The 21,691-nt window shown below is 42.8% G+C and overlaps 1 protein-coding gene across 1 annotated transcript in view; it reads right to left on the minus strand.

The window, feature by feature from the left end:
* Positions 1-812: 812 nt before the first annotated feature.
* LOC144756330 (T-cell surface glycoprotein CD4-like) overlaps positions 813-21,691 on the minus strand; it is a 95,294-nt gene continuing 74,415 nt past the window's right edge. Inside the window, exons 4-5 of the mRNA XM_078646044.1 lie at positions 8,828-8,960; positions 813-3,989 (exon numbers count right to left, since the gene is read on the minus strand). Of these exons, the coding sequence (XP_078502170.1) occupies positions 3,938-3,989; positions 8,828-8,960 (185 nt within the window). The 3' untranslated portion in view covers positions 813-3,937. The remainder of the gene's footprint in view (positions 3,990-8,827; positions 8,961-21,691) is intronic.

The following is a 21,691-nucleotide window of genomic DNA, read 5'->3' on the forward strand; positions in this document are numbered from 1 at the left end:
CTACATGTAACATATGAATATGTCTTACTTTAATATTATGCACAAGTCAAATAAGCATTAAACAAATCCCCCTTAGTGTATTTTCCTGCAATGGGAGTAATTAGCTGGTTAGACACCGAATTCCACATAAAATGTTGTTGCAAGTAAAAAAAATCTAGATCCAAACGCAAAAAGAAATGGCTTTATGAATACTTGTTCAAGCTTTCTTTTGGTACTATTGGGCTGGTGGAGACCAGGCAGCTTGAGCTTTTGGCTGTTTCCTGTTCATCTCCTCATTGCACAGACCACTTTCCACATAGGAGGATCACAGTGATCCACTAAGGAAGGTAAGAGAAAGGAGGAAACACCCAGATTCAGCACAATCCTTCAAAGACTTTTAATGTGCCTCACCGTTTTTAGCTTCCGTTGTTTGGTCATGCCCACCCCGGAAGATGCTGCTCTCTATGAGGGGTTTGACAACAGCCCACTGGCAGTGCAGCGCTTATTTAATCTTGCTGCAGTGTTTTAGCAATGACTGCAAGGCACTACCCAGAAGGGCTCCTTTGTGGGTCGGGAGACCTAGGCCCTGCTGTTAGCCCGGAGCCTGTGTCAATGCACAGGGCCAAGAGGAGCATTTGGTGATTGCATTGTGACCAAAGTCAGTACAGTCCCTTCAACTGGAAAGTGTGTAACTACCTCCTGGCTTCACAATGTGGCACGCACTGCTCTGCAAATTTGTCATGCACCCATGTGCAAGCCATCAGACGCTGCAAGACTTCTCCCTCAGGGGTACTCAACCCAGTACATATCTCTTTTTTCTTTTCCTTTTTTATTTTAATGAAATTGGATTTGGCCACAAACAATTGATAAATACAATCTTCACTTATGCATGTAATCAATACAATGTAGATAGACAGAGGATCTAATAAACATACTAGGCACAGTTCAGTGATACGTACATAGATGGTTGCAAATATAATACAGAATGAATGCGGGAATGATAGACTCCATATCTGATTGAGATGCTTCTCCCTCTTATTGCCCTTAAACCTAAGGATGGAAGTCTCAGTTTCTTGTATCTGACAGAATCTAACAATAACGCAGATACGGCGATGCTACTGGACCATCTGGCAGCACAAGATCTAACCCAAATTATCTCTGAAGCAACACACATGGCCGGCCATACCTTGGTTGGCATCTTTACCAACAATCCTGATATCACTCTGGACAAAACTCTCCCTCTACCCTGGACAGATCATAAAGCCATACATTTTAAAGTACTAATGATGCAGTGTTACCGGCCCCACTTAAATAAACTGCTTCTTGTTAAAACCCGCCCATGGCACAGAATACAGAAGGAAGAATTAGAAGAGGCCCTGGACAGACACCCGCCTATGTAGGTTTCTGATAACAACCTGGCAGCTTATAAATTTGATGAATGGATTAAATCAGCAGTAAATCACTTGATCCCAGAAAAAATCATGGAAATGAGAAGCCAAGCGTCTGCCCAATGGTACAGTCCAGACCTTAAAAACATTAAGTCTAAATGTAAAAGAGATGGAGAATATAAAATGGCCTACAATCTATACCTAGAGGAATGTAAGGAAGCAATCAAAAAAGCTAAGACAGACAATAGGCAATAGGTGCCGCTAAGAACTCCTATAGGGAGTTTTTTAAGACAGTCTAGGCTCTATCTAAACGGCAGCGGGTCAATCAATTTACACCTGATCACAATTTCTGTAGTAATAAGATTGCTAACTTCTTTCAAGTCAAAGTAAAATCAATATATGAGGATCTCCTCAAAACAACGCCTGACGCAACTAAAAATAATAATCTAACCATCGACGTTAATCTAACCCATAATAAACTGACTAGTTTTCTGATTCTAACCATTGAGGAAGTGAATAACCTGCAACTTCTGACCAAGTCTGGATCTCCTAACGACCCGTGTCCCCCTGCCACTCTACATCTGGTATCTGGAAAGATCAGTGCTCATCTAGCCCCACTTCTAAATGAGGTAATCAACTCAGGGATCTTTCCATTGCCCTGGACGAGGGCATGCATCAGGCCCATTCTGAAAAAGTCTGCTCTGGACCCCACTGGGGTAAAGAACTACCGACCAATATCATGTTTGCCAGTACCGGCCAAAATTCAGTGAGTTAATCCTGTATCTTGACTCTAACAATATCTTAGATCCTACCCAACATGGCGTTAGACGACCATTCCACTGAGTCTGCCTTGATTATGGCTACAGAAGAAATTCGTAAGCAACTGGATGGGGAAAGGGGAGGGAGAATCATCTTTATCCTACTGGACCTATCAACAGCATTTGACACCGTGAATCATGCGGTGTTAGTGCGGCGGCTGGAGGCAATAGGAATTAAAGAGATGGCTCTATCCGTACTCCCCTTCTTCCTAATATCCAGAGAGCAGAGGGTACATTGGGACAGCCTCAAATCCGAGAAATCTTACAGATCCACAAGGTTCGGCTCTATCACCGACCATATTCAATATTTATCTCACCCCTCTAGCCAGTTTAATTCGAGAGCATGGTTTCACTTTGGTTTCATACACTGATGATACGCAGTTAGTTATATCTATTTCACAAAGTTGCTGAAGTCACAGCTGTCAGCTTTCACAACTGCCTGAAGAGTATCATGAGCTGGATGAATCAAAACTTCCTCAGGCTCAATACGGATAAAACTGAGGTCATGGAGTTTGGGAAGAGTCCACCCATATGGAACCAAGCATGGTGTCCAAGAGAGGCAGGAAACTGCCCTCCACTGGCTACCAATCTTCCTAGTAGCCCACTTATCAATCTTCTCCGGATGTGTGCTGGTTTTAGCCCTCTTATCAATCTTCTCTGGTGTGAGCTGGGATTAGCCCACTCATCAATCTCCTCCAGTATGTGTTGGTATTAGCCCACTTATCAATCTTCACATGATGTGTGCTGGTTTCAGCCCACTTATCAATCTTCTCCAGTGTGTGTTGGTACTAGCCCACTTAACAATCTTCCTAGTAGCCCACTTATCAATCTTCTCCGGATGTGTGCTGGTTTTAGCCCTCTTATCAATCTTCTCCGGTGTGTGCTGGTAGTAGTCCACTTATCAATCTTCTCTGGTGTGAGCTGGGATTAGCCCACTCATCAGTCTCCTCCAGTATGTGTTGGTATTAGCCCACTTATCAATCTTCACATGGTGTGTGCTGGTTTCAGCCCACTTATCAATCTTCTCCAGTGTGTGTTGGTACTAGCCCACTTAACAATCTGCCTAGGAGCCCACTTATCAATCTTCTCTGGATGTGTGCTGGGTTTAGCACACTTATCAATCTTCTCCGGTGTGTGCTGGTATTAGCCCACTTATCAATCTTCTCCGGTGTGTGCTGGTATTAGCCCACTTATCAATCTTCTCCGGTGTGTGCTGGTATTAGCCCACTTATCAATCTCCTGCAGTGTGTGTGTTGGTATTAACTCACTTATCAATCTTCCTAATATCCCACTTATCAATAAGCCACTTATTAATCTTCTCCGGCTGCAAAGAATGATGAGCTGTTGTGTTACAATTTACTGATGTGTGATCTGCTCATGACATGAGTAAATACAATCGATTCACTGTTTTATTTTAGTTTTTAATTGTATGACTATATTTTAAAGGTGAAACAAATTAGTTTTGATTCGACATCCAACATCGGTGAACCTGGATCTCGTGCTAGCTATCTAATTTCTGCCACATCCTAAGCACCAACCTATAATCTTTATCTGCCTTTTGTGCCCAGTGCAATGCTCTTTAGAGCCAACATATTCATTTTCTGCCTTCTTCCTTGTTGTTCTGAAGTTTTCTCTTGTCAACAATGTTTTCATTATTCCCTTTACTCGTTGGAGGATCTTCTTTTTAGGGCTGCCGGAATGTGGTTATGGGGGGCAGAGAGGTGGAGTGATTATTCATCGAGAGGGTTGCATTCACAAGTGGGTTTGAGAACTTCCATCATTATACTGACATTTTTTTCTTTTTCTGGAAGAGACAAGAGCAGAAAGTCATAGAGTGATTTGCAGGTTGTAGACTGTTTTGATCACAGCAAAAGTCTTATTTTCGCCTTCATTCTTTCTATTTTACCACTGCGTGTTCATCTTTCAGCACGTCTATTGTTTAACTTATATATGCTCTTTTTTTACTCCTTCTTTCTTCTTTTATGCTTGATCCCTGTATACCCCTACAGTGACTTTCTGTCTTACCTTGTTATCACTGTGTTTATTTATGTTATTGTATCACATGTAAGTTCCTCCATCATAGGGCTAGTAGGCCTTGGAGGTGTGTCTCGTTCATTTAGTGTGCTGTAAAAGGAACTTCCCCAGTTTTCCTTCTAGAAGACATTATAACTTGTGAGTTCTTAGCACTGATAGTTTTACTGGAAAGATATATTTGTATAGGTTATCCGATCATTTATCAACACATTATTAATTTTTACATAGTAATTTATTGATAGAGAAATTGCACCTTTCAGTTTTCCCATTGTAAATGCCTAACCCCATAGGATACCATTGCAATAGTTTATGAACACATAAATATTGCTAGGAATTTAATACAATATCATTCAAAGACTAGGAGAATGGTATTAATAAATCTAACAATATGCTGTTGTTGAATGTATCCTAAATCATACCAAAAATTAGTTATAAGACTTGCTTGTCTTTAAGTCAAAATGCTGCCTTTCTGGGGCCGTACAATGCATTGCCATTGTTTGCGGCCGGCGCACCATTTAAAAGGTGCGCTAAGCGCAAACAATGACAATGCGCCCTATTATGGTAAATATGCTGCCCCCAGGGCAGCCGTGAACTCCCGCTGCCCTGGGGCCAGCGCATTCATGTGAAAACACGGAGAGGTTGCTGGCAGCCGCTCCGTATTTTCACAGTGAAGGTGGCAACCGTCTCGCAAATTTAAAGAGGATTAGAGATCCCCTTGCAGGCGGGTGCAGTCAGTGACTGCACTCGAATGCAAGGGGATATCTGGGGGGTCCATAGGACCTCCTTTCTCCCCTCCAGAGGGCTACCCCAGAGGGCGCACTCACAGTGTCTAGAAGGTGGAGCACTGTGAGCGCATCTCCTGAGAGCTTCTTCGCTTCTGTGCCCGCGTCTGTAATATGGTGCGGGTGCAGAGGCAAAGGAATTCCCTCTTTTGCATAGGGCACACCCCTATGCAAATGAGGGAACGCCCCTGATGATAGCGCTGGCGCTTTAAGTGCCCCAGCGCTATCGGTATTACTGAAGAGGAAGCACAAGCATCTGCGCCCCCTTCTGTAATACCAAAGTGCTCCTGATTGGTCAGAGTTAACAGGATTAGCCAGGCTGCTTTGAAAAAGTGATAAGTGGCTCACCCAGGGAGAGGCTATCTGTTAGAGAGAGATCTGCCACAATGGAATGTCAGACCAGGGGGGAGGGTTGTAAAGAATGAGATTTCATAAGAGGAATAGGACAGAGAGGGATAGGACAGTCAGGGAATGCCAGGCACATCTACCCACCAGCCCTCTGACCCAGCCAGATGGGAGAGTTAAGGAAGGAATCTGCAGATGTTAGGGAGTGGGGGCTATGGAAATGAGCCATACTTAGAGTTGATTTAGTTAGCTCTTCATACTCTGCTGAGATTTCAGCCATGTTGTACTATCTGGAACTACAGCCCTGTGGAAGTAACTTGCTTCTAAAGGATTAAAGAGTGGACTCTCTGCAAGCTACTGGTTAACAGAGCTCACCTGCATCCGCACCACCAAGAGTCCACTGCCTGGAGTGTATCAAGTGGACATTTAAGGAATTTGCCCAGGTGCATTGTGGGAATTGTGGTGCCAAACTTTCAAGGATGATCTTGGATCTTCTAGAACCTTGGATTGTGTTTTGGACCCCTTGGACCCTCAAGAGGACCACAGTAAGAAGTTACTGAAGTTTGGAGCAACTTTGGAAAAAAGCTTAATAAGGTGACTGATTCAACCGTGAGGACCAAGCCGCCCACCTTCAACCATGACCTGGCCAGGATTCCAAGTTCATCCAGCTGAAAAGATTTGACCAGGATCTCCCTGAAAAGCAAGCCGGCGAATCCTCACCAATTCCGGCCTGGTGAACAGCAGGGAGGGCCTTCGGAAGTAAAAGCTTCAGAAAAATTTCTAAATCCGAAGGTAAATTTTGACCGGGGCCTCCCACCCAGTGTATCCACGCAGGGCTCCATCGTGGTCAGCCTGAAAGTTTGACTTTGTCCCGATCAAGCGTGATGCTATAGGTTTCTAGGTGCTAGAAAGTGTTTAATCTTTAAAAAATCATATCTCCGGTTCCCTACATTGGAGTTTTTGCATTTTGGTGTCATTTTAAAGATATAAACATGTTCTGTTTTTATAAATTGGCTTGCAGCCAAGCTACCATGGGTTGAGCATGGAAATAAATTATTGAGACCTAGACTGGGCCCTAGATCATGTTAGTGGCCTTAATGTCAGTGGTAGATGCATATTTACCACTACTAACAACCCACTTTCCAACAACGTGCGGCACACAGAGCATAGAAGACCCCTAGAAAATGTCCAGGGATCCCCAGGTGGGGTGTCTCAGATTGAGCCATTGACTCCCTCACTCTGAGTCTGACTGGTCCTAGGCACTTCCCTCAAACTGAGTCCAGGAGAGACAAAGAGTGCTTTGCACTGAGCATGAGGATGGTCTGTAAAGTGAGAACAGCAATCCCCCGGTCTCTACCTCACTCAGACATGACCTATCCACAGCTGTGGTGCAACCATTATTCTTTGCGTGTGCAAGGGCGGTCTGCCCGGTTAAAGTCCCCTGACTGACAGTGTAGAACTAAAGGTTGAGCAGACACAACATGTGACCTTAGCCCAAAGGTTGAGATGTCTGTCTCATGAGCCATCGGAGGGCCAAAGGTCGAGTTTTAACCCTTTCGCTGCGGCGGCAATTCCGCCGCAGCGCTAGGGGGGCGGGGGGGCCGAGCGGCGCTCGCATGCTCGTGACGGAGCCGCTCCATCACGAGCCGCGGTTGAGCTGTGCTCGTGACGGAGCGGTTCCGTCATGGCCCCGCCCGCTCAATGGAACCCGCCCCGCAGGTGCGAAATCAGCACCGCGCAGGCGCGGAGGCAGGGCCATGACGGAACCGCTCCGTCATGAGCACAGCTCAGCCGATGCTCATGACGGAGCGGTTCCGTCATGAGCATGGGAGGGGTTAAAACTTATTTGGTGGAAACTGCATCTGTACCTTGGGCTTCCAGGCACTTTGCCCTCTTGAAAGAACCACTGAACCTACAGATCTCGCAGAGTGAAGTGAGTCAGTACTGCTCGGTCACGCGAGAAGGTACCACTTCCAAATGAAAGAGACAGAAGACCTCACGTCTTTGAAATGAACAGCTTTTTTTGCAGAGGGGCAGGAGGGGATAACGCAGAGACAAGTTGGGAACCTTTAAAAGCAGAGACCAAATAAAGATGGGGGTGCTCTTGTTTATGCTGTCCCTAAAGATGCATGCTGACGTTTCCTCCATGGCCAGTAGTTCTTCATCTTAAGAGTCACTCGGGCAACACAGCAGGTTTGAACGAGACGTCCACGTCCAAAGGCTGCCCCGGGGCTCGTCACAGCACGTGGGAGGGCCTGTGTTCTCCTGACAGGTGTCACCTAACAGAGTTTTTCACAAATCGTTCTAGGCAGCTTGGAAGAAGAGCCCTGAGTGTGTTCATTCTAATCCCAGTGGAAATAATTCCTTTCAGAGGCCCATGGACATCACTTCGCCACACACTGAAGCTGGTCTAGTCTCTGTAGGTCTGGCGTTAACCGACATCTTTTGATTTTAGTAAACTTACATATATTATTTACTTACTTATCAGGGCATTTAACCATCCCTCATTTTGTTGCAGCTTGTTATTGTGTCATTCACATGTTGCTTCTTTCCACCACAACATAAGTACAGAGCTAAGGGTCCGCTGACTTCATCCATTGGCTACCTTCCCTATGAGTGAAGACATCCCTTTCTTTCACAAGGTGCACATCCGCACACAAAGTAGTTCTCTTCAGTGCCAGGGACTACTATCGCAATGCCCCTTTCATAAGACAAAAAATATTTTGCTACTCGCCAATGTATGAAATTGTTTAATTTTGGTGATGAACGGTATTCCCCAACAAAAATAGTTTTTACACTAGGCTTGACAAACAAAACCAAAAGGCTAGAAGATAGTGCCCGGTGTATTGTCTTTGCCAATGCTTATTTTTGTTCTGCACTTGGGAATGTAAGTGACAGGACACACAAACACATTCTTTCTCTCCCTTTATCTACCTGTCTCTCCCTTTCTCTCTCTCTCTTTCTCTCTCCTTTTTGTTTAGTTCATACTTCACACCTGTGGATGGCACTCATTTTGGGAACCAGAGACAGAATAGCAGAAAAGGGGGGAAAAAGGAGGAAGAGAAAAGGTAGAAAAATGGAGACAAAAGAACAAAGCATGGATGAAAAAGAACCTGCAGGAGTAAGATAAAGGGATGGGGTATGTAGGGTTGTGGAAGAAAACAGCAGGAAGTGTAATCGAGGTCAGACAGCCTTGTTATAATTTTTTTTCTTCTAGGTATTCCTAGAAAAATATTAGGCCCGGCTCTTTTTTTTCTTCTTCGTAATAAACACTGGCTGCACTCACATCCTACTCCATACACAGACCCTAGCTCAGCAGGAATGCTTTAGTAGGAGCCATGCCTGCAGTAGTGTAACAGAGATCATCATCTCTCACTGGGTATGAGGGATTTCAGCAACTGCATCTGAGGTGCCCCTTCAACTACCTCCCGCAGCGGCGCAGAGTGGTGCACACTCTATACCCCCATCCATCTTTCCATACCTTTCTGGAGCTCGCAGATTCTGTCTCTGACGACAACAGTAGACTCCAGTCACCAGCAGGATGAGGAGCAGCACCTCCAGGCCCTTGGCGATACCCCACACCATGAACCCACTGATGGGTGTGGCTGCGGCACCTGTGATGAAAAGTCGCAGGGAGTCAGATATCACCATAGCAACCAGGAGGCTGATCCACTGTGTATAAAGTTTAAGTACAGCACACAGTGGGGTAAAGTTGGAGGTTTAATAATCAACAAAGACATTCTAGGTTCTATGGAACATAGAACCGTCATTGATGAATACGATGAAGGAGAATACCACACATCTCCCTTCTAACATTGAAGAGAGTGTGAAACATACATTTACAGAATACAGAGGAAAAACAACTAGTTAATATAATCTTTCAAATAAGATGGTATGGTTGTTTTCCGTCCACTTCGTCTAGGATCTGGACAAAACAAACTATGAGAGTCTTCAAGTTGATCTTTCTTCTCCAAATCCATTTCCAGATTAGATTTAAGAATTGCAACATGACTCAGATTCCAAATTCTTCCATCTTCCAATTTGACAGCATTTTAAAAACAGTTTATTACACGAAAGGGTTTTGTGAATTTTGATCATGACAAAGTACCCACAGGAGCTTTGACTCTAACAATGTCACCTACTCTTGCAGCAATATGCTTAACCCTTTTTCTTTCATCATATCTTTTCTTGTTTTTTTAAGTTGTAATCTTTCTTCTCTCTCTCTCCAAACTCCCACCCTGTTATCCTTGATACCTTTACTCCAAGACATCCAACCTGGGCACAACTTGGTGTTGGGAGTCCTACCTTTACACAACTCAAAAGGACACTTCTGAGTAGAGGTGTGAGGGGGAGCATTGGCTTCTGGATGATAAATCGAGCATTTTGTATGAAAGATCCCACATGTCTTTTTTTTAAAAACTTTTTTTATTGTTTTGCATCAACGGGGTAGATTAAACACATTATACAACAAGATATAGACAATAAACAAAAAGCAAAAACAGTTACAGGAGAAAAAAAAAGATAAAAAGGAGAAACAATTTTATGACATAATTAGACCCCATATTTTGTCCACTTTTTGCTTAGCCTGTGTACCCCTAGTATTTGCCAGAGCATATTCCATATTATATATTTCTTTAACAAGGCTCCACCACTCAAAAACCTTTGGTGGATTTTGTTGAATCCATGCTCTGGCAATAGTCAATCGTGCGCAAGCAACTAAGATATTTAATAAATCACAAAATACAGTATTTACCCCTGAGATACCTACAAATACATCTCTTAGTGAAAACGTGATAGGAATACCAAGTTTCGTAGAAATAATTTTAGTTACTCCATTCCAAAATTCGCCAAGATTTGGGCACCCAAAAAACATATGAATAATATCAGCTCCCTGCAAGTCACATTTAGGACAGTTTGTACGATCGCTGAAATTATTATTATTCGATGCCCATTTAAGAATCCGATCTGGTGTATGATATAAATGACATATTGTTTTAAATAACTGTAACTTAAGATTTGAGGATTGAACCGCAAGATTAAGACTGTTAAAAGAAGAAGTAATAAAGTCTGGTGTTATTTCCGTTGTAAGCTTATTAGTCCATTTTTCAGCCAGTTTATGTATATCATTGATATTATATCCTGAGAATAATTTATACCCTCTACTAATCATTGCTTTATCCTCTTCCTTATATATACAGTTCCATACTTCAGATTCAGTCAGACTAGTAAGTTCTATCTTCTTCAGAAGATAATCCCTGATTTGATAGTATTTAAATCTTGCCCCTTCTTGTAATTTATAGCAGATTTTCAATCTTTCAAACGAAAGTAATCCCCTATGATCATACAAATCTCCAAGTAAATTAATGCCAGAATTAGAAAATACACCACCTATCATATCTTGAAATATTTCCGGGAGACCAGGATTAGACCATAGTGGAGTTTTATCATGAAACATAGATATCTTACTCTTAGTAAGAATGGAACGCCAGATATAAGTGGTATCCCGCACCGTCTTGAACTTAACACGTTTGAAGTAATTGGGGTCGTTCAGTCTATAAAAAACATAGTTGCATTTGTTCCCAACAGAAATTTATGAAAATACAAACATTTGTCAGGGATCAACAGGCTGCGAAAACGAGTTATAAAGGAGGACCAATAATAATATTTAATATCTGGAAGACCCAATCCACCTTGATCATAAGGAGCTTTAAGAAGAGAAATAGCTCGTCGTGCTTTTTTATAGCCCCAAATAAAACTGCTAATAATACCCTCTAATCTACTAAAATAAGAATTGTTTACCCTTAAAGGAATAGAACGAAAAAGATAAAGATACTTAGGTAATATTTTCATTTTAACTAAGTTAATCCGGCCAATAATACTAAGTGGGAGTTTATGCCATTTCTTAAATACTACAGCAGTTTCCTTCAATAGTGGTTCATAATTTATTGCCACAATTTCATCTATATTTGACGAGATTTTTACCCCTAAGTAAGTTGCTACCACACATATACCTGTCATCGGTGATGGTAATTGATGGTTCAGAATAACTTGAGTCTTACTAGTATTCAAGCGATACCCGGATACTAAACCATATTTCCCCGCTTCCACCAAGATACCTGCCATAGTTTCAGGTATATTCGTAGAAAAGACAGCAATGTCATCCGCATATACTGTTATATCCAAAGAGTTCAAACCATTTACAAAGGGCTTAATCAGAGCTTGTTTTTGAAGAGCAATTAAAAAAGGTTCCATACCTAAAGCAAATAATAAGGGTGAAAGAGGGCACCCCTGTCGTGTCCCTCTTCCAATCATAAAAGTAGCAGAGTATTTGCCCATATAAGAAACTTTACCCAACGGCAAATCAAGAAATCTTCCATTTGTCTTGAACAAAATTGAGGACCATTATCTGACAAGTGAGTTTTAGGAAAACCTTCTCTTCTGAAGACATTACGTAAAAAAGAAATTACACATGTTGAAGTCACTTCAGGTGACCTCCACCCATCTGGAGTACAGATCAATCAAAAGTATCATATAAGGTATAGAATGTTTACCAGAAAGTAGCCCAATGATATCTATTGCAATATCTTTCCAGGGACTATTGGGTCATTTTTGACAGACCATAGGTAAAGTCCGAGGAGTAAGACTTTTATCACTGACTTTACATTGTAAGCACTCTCTGACCTCACGCTCAATTTCCAAATCCATCCCAGGCCACCAGAAATTAGCTCTCAACCTTTCTTTGGTTTTCACAATCCCTAAATGACTCTGATGAGCTTCCTCAATTAATTCTTTCCTTAGAGACAAAGGAGGAGTAACATTGTACCTCTTAACAAGATCCCATTGTCCAGACAGCTCATCTGAAATCATTCACCAAGTTTTTGATAATGATCTATCACACATGTTATTTGATTGTAGCATGCTCATTACCTTCATTAACTCACAATCACTTTGTACTTCTTCTTTCCATTCTTTTTCATTTATAATACCAGAAGTTATCACACAAACACATACTTCATCTTCTAAATTATCTTTCCAAATCTGTTCCACTTCTACATCACATACCAAACGGGACAGACAATCTGCTGTTACATTTTCTACCCCTGGAAGGTGCTCAACAACAAAGTTAAAATCCTGTCGGCCAGTCACCCAACGCCTTATCCTTAAAGAAATAAATTCAAGACCCTTTTTCGAAAAAAATTCTTTAAGAGGTTTATGTTTTGAACATAGTTTAAAATGAGTTTCCCAAATAAAATTGCAAAACTTATTAAGTGCCCAGTAGATGGCTTCTTTTTCAATTACAGAGTAATTTAACTCTGCACCTCTTAAAATTCTTGATGCACAAGCAATAAGTTTCTCCTTACCATCTCTTCTTTGTTTCAAAATCGCTCCTAAACCTTTCGAGCTAGCATCTGTAACTACCATAGTTTCAATATCTGGAATAAAGTCCTGTAATTTAGGAGCATCTTTTAAATGTTCCTTTAATTCTACAAACTCTTTTTGACATTCTTGAGACCAAACAAACTCTTTATTTTTACCAAGCAATTGTCTCATACTGTTAGATTTACTTGGCAAATCGTTTCTGAACTTTCCATAAAACTCAACCATTCCAAGGAATGAGACAACTTCCTCTATTGTCTTAGGAGGTGCCAATTTAAGAATGGTATCTACCAATTCCTTCTTAGGAACAACACCCATCGGTGTGATGCAATGACCGAAATAGTTGACCTCTTGTACTGAAAATTTGCATTTCTCAAATTTCAAAGTGAGACCAGCACTTTCAAGTTTCTTTAAGACCACCCTCACTCTGATATCATGTTCCTCCTGAGTCAAACCAAATATTAATAGGTCATCTTGATAACATTCGACCCCTTTGATAACTTTTAAGATAGAGGACATCACTCTCTGAAAAACTGAGGCAGCACTCACCAATCCAAATGGCATTCTTTTATACGTGAACGCTCCCATAGGAGTGATGAATGCCATCAAATCCTGTGAGTTCTGAGTCAGCTCAATCTGGTGGTACCTGAATGAGATCCAGTGTTGTGAAAAATCTAGCACTACTTAATGTAGACGTGATTTCATCAATATTGGGAAGTGAAATGAAATTAAATGAAAAGGAGATTTGTTAAGCGCTACAGCTGCCCTGAGGCGTCCAGGCGCTAAGACTAAAAAAGTGCCTTTAAAAGCAAACAGGGGGGTTCTGATTACTGGAACAGAAAGGTTTTAAGCTGTTAACGAAAACTAGACAGATTGGGATTTGTTCTAAGGTGTAGAGGAAGAGTGTTCCACAGCTTTGATACATTATAAGAGAAGGAAGGGCCTCCAGCTCTGGCTCTCTAAATTCTAGGGATCTTGGCCAGAGATGCAGACGATGAGCGGAGCACTTTATTGGGCAGATAAAGGGAGATCAAAGAGTGATTGATTTCTGGGCCCAATTTCCAGAAGGCTTGGTGAGCAATACACAGAGAATTGAACTCCACCCTTTCCCTGATGGGCAACCAATGCAGCGCTCTAACCAGGCCTTTATTGAGGTTCTACGTGGGACTCCAAGTAGTACTCGAGCTGTGCAGTTTTGGGTGCGTTGAAGTTTTTGCAGGCTATACTCTGGCACCCCAAGTTACAGGGCATTGTTGAAGTCCAGGCGAGATTGAACGAGGCCCTGTATGACTATCTGCTTGGCCTCAGACGGAAGAAGGGGAAGGATTTTTTTTATCACCCTAAGGAGGCCAAAGCAGGTGGCCGCCACCTTGGTAGCCTGTGTGTTGAAGGTCAATGACTTATCTAGCCATACCCCCAGACTTTTGATGTTATCTCTGGAGGCAGGGGCTGCACCCATGCTCATAGGCCACAGCAGCTCCAAGGTGGAGGGGGCTGCCGAGCCCAAGAGCATGAGCTCGGTCTTATCGTCATTGAGCTTCAAACAGGACCTCACCATCCAGCTCTTAACCTCTTCCAAGCACACTGCTAAATTGGGCAGTGATTGGAGACCACTCTTCTGCACAAGGGAAACCACTAGCTGGGTGTCATCCGCATAGGAAATGATGTTAATACCATGCGGACGAACAATCCCAGCCAGCAGTCTCATATATGCATTGAAGAGCGTAGGGCTCAGTGAAGAACCCTGAGGGACCCCACACCCCAGAGGCCTGCTTGACGAGACGGATGTGCCATCAAAGACCTGAAAGGTTCTATCAGTTAGAAAAGACTTGAACCAAACCAGGGCTTCTCCGGACACACCCAGGTCGGCGAGACGGTTCACAAGAATTTTGTGATTTACCGTATCAAAAGCGGCACTCAGATCGAGGAGGATCACTGCCACTGATCCTCCCCGATCCAAGATCCGCCTCGCCTCCTCTGTCACAGCTAGCAGGGCGGTCTCCGTCCCATGTTTAGGGCGGAAGCCCATCTGGTAAACATCGAGAAGATGGTTATCCTCGAGAAACTGCGTTAAGATGGTATTAATGTGTTTCTCGAGGATCTTGGTTGCCCATGGAAGCAAGGAGATCGGGCGATAGTTGCTGGGATTAGCCAGGTCAAGGGCAGGTTTTTTCAACAGGGCCCGTACCATGTCATGCTTCCAAGCCAAGGGTACCATCCCACTCAAGATGGAGGAGTTCAGCAACTCCATGAGTGTTGGGAGGATGGCTTTGCTGGCCGAGACCAGCGGGCCTGGGGGAGCAGGATCGCACGGAGAGCCAGATCTTATTTGGTGTGCTAAAAACTCTAGTGTTTCCAGATTCAACAGAGGGAAATGGTCTAGTTTATTTTGAGAAGGAGTTTCTGTGTCCAAGACCAGGTCGGGGCTTTGGGTAGGTAGTTCAATAACTGGGTCCGGAAGGGAGAGATATATTGTGCTGACTTTGTGAAAGAAAAAATCAACCAACTCATTGCATCTAAAAAGTGAATTGCGATTGTCTGCCACATACGAGGGGGGCTTTATCAGAGATTTTACTATTCGATATATTTCTTTGGGCTTAGATTTGGCCAATGTTATCTTCTCATTATAATGGGCTGCTTGTGTAGTTTTTATGGCGGATTTATAGGTCCTAATGGCTTCCATATAGATAGCTTTGTCGGTGGAGTCATAGGTCATACGCCATTTCCTCTCCAATCTTTTACAGATACGTTTTTTGTCCCTAAGTTCTTCTGTATACCACGGTGCAGATTTATTCTGTCTCTTCGACCCAGATAGGTGAAGAGGAAGAATCAAGTCTAAAGAGGTGGTGATCCAGTTGTTATATTCGTTATTATTCACAGATGGATCATGAGAGAATGATGATCTGGTGGTACTAAGGGCATTCGTCCAATTATCTACATGAAGTTTGGACCAATTACGGATTTTACGGGATGTGAAAGTGGAAGGTAAAGATTTGTATGTGGTCCAAGTAAAGGGAATCAAAAAGTGATCCGTCCACGGTAGGCAGCTTAGAGTGCCCACTCTAAGATGTTCGCAATTGCTGAAGATCGGATCTAGAAGATGACCTTTAGCATGCGTTGGAGAAGGAACAAGTTGCTCTAATTGAATAGTAGCTAAGCTCGCCATAATCTCTGTAGCCATGGTGTCTGACATATTATCGAAATGGACATTAAAGTCTCCAAGTAGTGTAAAGTTTGAGGGAGAGGTGGCCAGTTCCGCAGCCACCGACGGAAGGGATATTTGAAATTGTCTGTTGGGTCCGGGGGGAAGATAGATAAGGATACCTGTAAAACTGATATTAGGGGAGAATTCAATCATGAAGGGCAGACTTTCACAATCAGCAACCGCCTCCGTCAAACAACGACAGACATAACTATCTTTATAAATGATAGTAGGCCCTCCACCTTTACCCTGAGGTCGATCTAGCCGGACTATTTGGTAGCCGGGTGTAAGGGCTTGCACCAGGTCCGGCTGAGAGTCTTGGGTCAACCAGGTTTCGGTCAAGAAGACTGCATCCGGTGTATGTTCATCTAGTATCAAGGATATTTCTACACTGTGTTTAGGGAGAGACCTGCAGTTAAGGAGAAGCATGGAGTAAACCTTTGCTTCTGACTTGGCAGTTGTACGGATCAGCTCCGTCTTACAATGCAGGCAGAGCCAGGGCATCTCCAAGGGATGTGTAAGATGACAACAGCTAGGTGACATAGGTGGACGAAGCTGATGTAGGACGTCCGAGCTATATAACCTCCTATCTCCCACCAAATGGCCAGGGGGGGTGGCCCCTGGTCCCGTTCGGGCTCGGACGGGCTTGCCTTTGGCGCTCCTTTGGCGCGCCCACTGCGCCCGCTGCGCCGCCCGCTGCGTGGACGGGAAGACATGTGATTATTAAACAGTGTTGAGGAGGGTGGGAGGCGTCCTGCAGCCAGACTGCAACCCCTCGTCCTCTCAAGATGGCGGCTGTGAGCCCCTGTCCCGGTCCCTCCAAGTCAGCACCTAATCGGCTGCACAGGGGATCCGGGTACAGGGTGTGAGAGCTCCACGACTGTTTTAAAAGTACACCACAAGTAAGTAGTCTACTTGTAGCAAGCGGCGCAAAATAATAAGCAAATACACTCGATAATTTTTAAAAACAGGGAAAGCAGATAGAGCCCCCGGCTTCCGCCTCAGGGGTTGAGCAGACACAATATTAGTCAGCGCGCTGCGGGTTTCAGCTGGTTTAAATAACCCGGGAGGGCGGGAGACGTCCTGCAGCTAGACTGCAACCCCTCGTCCTCTCAAGATGGCGGCTGTGAGCCCCTGTCCCGGTCCCTCCAAGTCAGCGCCTAATCGGCTGCACAGGGGATCCGGGTACAGGGTGTGAGAGCTCCACGACTGTTTTAAAAGTACACCACAAGAAAGTAGTCTACTTGTAGCAAGCGGCGCAAAATAATAAGCAAATACACTCGATAATTTTTCAAAACAGGGAAAGCAGATAGAGCCTCCGGCTTCCGGCTCAGGGGTTGAGCAGACACAATATTAGTCAACGAGCTGCGGGTTTCAGCTGGTTTAAATTACCCGGGAGGGCGGGAGGCGTCCTGGAGCTAGACTGCAACCCCTCGTCCTCTCAAGATGGCGGCTGTGAGCCCCTGTCCCGGTCCCTCCAAGTCAGCGCCTAATCGGCTGCACAGGGGATCCGGGTACAGGGTGTGAGAGCTCCACAACTGTTTTAAAAGTACACCACAAGTAAGTAGTCTACTTCTAGCAAGCGGCGCAAAATAATAAGCAAACACACTCGATAATTTTTAAAAACAGGGAAAGCAGATAGAGCCCCCGGCTTCCGCCTCAGGGGTTGAGCAGACACAATATTAGTATATAAAGTGAATAAACTATATCACCATTAGGTTTGTTGGCAACAACTACTGGTGCCAACCACTCAGAGGCTTCCACAGGAGTGATAGTTCCTTGTTTAAGAAGCTTATCTAATTCTTGTATTACCTTTTCCTGTAATGCAATGGGAATTCTCCTTACTTTGGCTATTGATGGTACAGCTCCATTTTTCAACTTGATACAATTTTTGTACCCTATTAAACATCCCAACTCATCCTTAAACAATTGTGGAAAATTCTTTACAAAATCATTAGTGCTGGTTTCAACTCCTTGAATTTGAACTTGAGGTTCTGCATTAGGATTAAGCGTAACCCCCAACAAAGTTGATGCGGCCACCCAAGTAAACCATCACCCTTTTTTGACACATGAACTTTTCCCAAAATCAACTTGTTTTCCATTTCAATGGTTGCATTAAAATAGCCCAACATGTTTATAAGGGTTGATCACCATAACCCCCTGGATTTACATCCATTTTATGTAAGCGATTTTTTCTTGAAACCACTTGCATAAAAATTCCTTATCAATAATGGTAAGATGAGAGCATGAATCAAATTTCATTTCAAGATCAATTCCATCCACTCCGACTTTACCGGTGGGATGATTGTTATACTTAGCCTCATTAACTCAAATTATTACTTCTTTTACACTTTTGTTCTGAAATCTTTTTTGCTTGGACCTGCAAAATCATAAAAAATGACCTTTTTTTACCACAACCATGACAAATCACATTCAAAGCAGGACAATTTTTATAACTGGCTTTGTGGCCAAATCTCCCATAACAAATACATTCAAATGAATTACTTGAGACATCTTCCTTTAGTATTTCTTTTGTGGGTGTCTTTTCATTTTTTACAAGAAAAACCTCTTTTTGTACTTCTTCTACAGATGGTTGTATTTTATTTTTCTCACTCTTCAATTCAGTAACACATTTCAACATGTGTTCAACTCTTTTCGCTATGGAAATAACCTCTTCTGATGGGGGTTCATCTTTGAGCCACAATTCCTCTAGAATTTTATCCTCCCTACACTTCAAAACAAATTGATCTCTTATTCATTCTTCAGTCAACGCCCCAAACTTACATCTTGAAGCCAATTTTCTAAAACTAGTTACATAATCTTCAACTGTCTCCTCTTTTCTTTGCTCCCTTAGCCCAAAATGATATCTTTTTATTATAGTGCTCGTTCTTGGTAAATAATGCCTGTCTAATTGTAAAATACAGATGTCATATTCTTTGTTCCTCTGCCGATAATTCTGGTAAATGTTCTAACACCTCCTGTCCTTCACCACCTAGACAGTGTAAAAGTAGTGAATGCTTCCTTTCGGCACTCAAGTTAGTCCCACAAACTCTTGCATAGTGCGCAAATATTTTCTTCCACCTGTTCCATTTAACAACTGGTTCGCATGGACTGGTTAAAAAAAATAAAGGAGCTGGTACATTCTGCATGACCTTTCTTAAAAGAAATCAATTAAGACACAGAAAATAAAAATAATTGAAAACGGAAAACCAATTAAAATTAAAATAAATTTACATTTATCAGAGATGTGATGAATGTATATATTTGAGATTTGAGATTTTTAAACCACTTGCATTCATTTATTCTTTACCTAAACCTTTAATGATTTTGCTAACTCATTAGTCACAATTAGCATAAGCAATTCAACTTTTATACAATGTTTCATTCTTCTCCATATGCATTAAATCATGCATATTAGAACACAGAAAAATGTTGATGTGCACATCACTGAGTCAATTTTAGAAGGGAGATGTGTGGTGTTCAAATTTGGCTGCGCAACTTCTTTACAGATATCTACACATTACACTTCATGTAATAATTCCTAACTCTGTTCGCGTGCCGAATCTTGCTCGTGCCGATCGCGCGTGGAACTACGTAGTTTCACTGCCTTTAAACATGCGCTCGAGCCTTTAATAAGCCGCTCTATTTCCTTGCGCTGACCGCGTGCCAAACTTCCAACATATGAATAATTTTAAATTCTGCGCAGAAACTTCAAACCTTTGATTAATGAATCCGCTTGATAACAGTTACAGGCCGATTGCGTGCCGAGGCTTAACTCAGCGCTGCCTTTAAATCATGCGCCTGTGAGTTCAACTTGCTGCTCCAGTAATCACTGTACATGTAACTGTGCATAAAAATAAACTTTCAATACCTTTACGGGTCCGATCCACCCGCACACCTTATGCTGGAAGAGCTAAAACATAAGCTCCTTTCCGAAAATACTTCCTTGCACCAACCACCATTCACCGCAGCTTCCTTTCAAATTGTGTAGTTTAAATTTGATGTGGAGGTGTTGAAATATCAAATTTCCCAAACACCCCATCCTCGTCGTCAGTATTAAGTTTAAGTACACCACACAGAACACACGTAGTGGGTTAAAGTTGGAGGTTTAGTAATCAACAAAGACATTCTAGGTTCTATGGAACATAGAACCCTCATCGATGAATACCATGAAGGAGAACACCACACTGTGTGTATCATATAGCATCTGCAGCTGACCCTTTGGACACCTCACAGTTAACATATGGATTTGGAAACCTTATTGGGGTCAACCAAGATATGGATTGAAGGGGAACTCCCAACCCAGCTCTGCTTCTGAAATTCTGAGGCACACAAAATTGCAAATTTTCAAAACTCTTAATGATCCACATATTGAACACTTCCAGTATTTGCTCTCCCTTTGCCTTGCACATCTTCATGGGCTTAAAAAATTGCCAAAGCTGAAGGGTCAGGAGTCAGTAGCAATTAGTCTTGGAAATCAGGTGACCCGTCCTCAACCTGGACACGTCATCGGTGGCTGGCACTGGATTCGTCACGCCTAGAGATAGTTCAGTGCACACTACAAGGTCTAGACCAAACAATATCCTGAAGGGGCGAAGACGACTGAACAAGTAGTTGAATATTTGTGGTGATTCTGAATCTTTTAGTTCCTGTAACCTGTGTATTGGCGGGGAGTAAGACTTGGAAAAACATGTTGTTTGCTTGCCCAAATGCGACTGTCGTTGAAGCAAGAAAAAAGTTTATACAACCAATCCGCACAAAATGTAAAATTAATTCAGCTCAGAACTTGATCTCGCTTTGTAAGGTTCTGCCAAATGAATTTGTATGTTACAATTTATTTACATTTTTAAAATCTTTTTTAACTTTGTACTAGAATGAAAACTTTTATTATCTTATTGCCAAATGTTATGCATTATGTATTAAATATTTGTTGTTTTCAGTTGAGAACTAAATCAAATAAACTTAAACTTGTACTTGAAACTTGAATCTTTTAGTGTGATTATTTCAAAGTGTGTACCTGGTGTTACTTTAATAACAAAGGTTGTAAAGTCACTGATCTAAAGATGGATGTAATGAAATATCAGAGTCTACATCTGAGTCACAGAAAAGGGCAGGAGCTGAGATAGTTTAAGGCAGTTCCTGTAAGGAATGTTTCTGCTCCTTGTGGACCCCTAAACCTTTCCTGTGCCCTGATGTGTGGACTCTGCTGAGGTCTTGAGGTCCCACCCCTGCTTCAGCCCTCATGTGCTCCTGTGCAGGTGGGTAAAACCTTTCCTTATGTGCACTGATCACTGTGGCCGACTCCAGGTCTGACCGAATGCTCTGTGCACGACAAATGTGTTTTTATACTAAGGACACAGTTGTGATCTCTGTGCAGAATAGCCTCATGAATGTCCACAGCAGTTGGATGCCTACAGGCATGTGCGTGAAACAGGATCTCTTCCAGTGACATGGCTCAATCCTTTTAAACTTTAAAGTGATTGACACTGAAACGCATTGATATGGGAAACAGCCTTTACAACACAGGCTAAGCCACATGTGCCGTTCCCCCGCAAGCGCAACCAGGCTTGCCTTAACCATGCACATGCCTTGGCATACATGTGTCTAGATGCTGGAATGGGAGGCCCCATGAACAGAAAGGATTGGGAGGGGCTGGGTTTTGGTGAGGGTAGTTTTTAAGGGTTGGGGGTATTTTTCAGGGCTCAGGGTCGTGGTAGTTTTTAGGGCTGGGGGGGACAGGATAGTTTTAAGGGCTCGGGCGGGTCG

The sequence above is a fragment of the Lissotriton helveticus genome, chromosome 5_1 (genome assembly GCF_964261635.1).
Source record: "Lissotriton helveticus chromosome 5_1, aLisHel1.1, whole genome shotgun sequence".
NCBI lineage: Eukaryota > Metazoa > Chordata > Amphibia > Caudata > Salamandridae > Lissotriton > Lissotriton helveticus.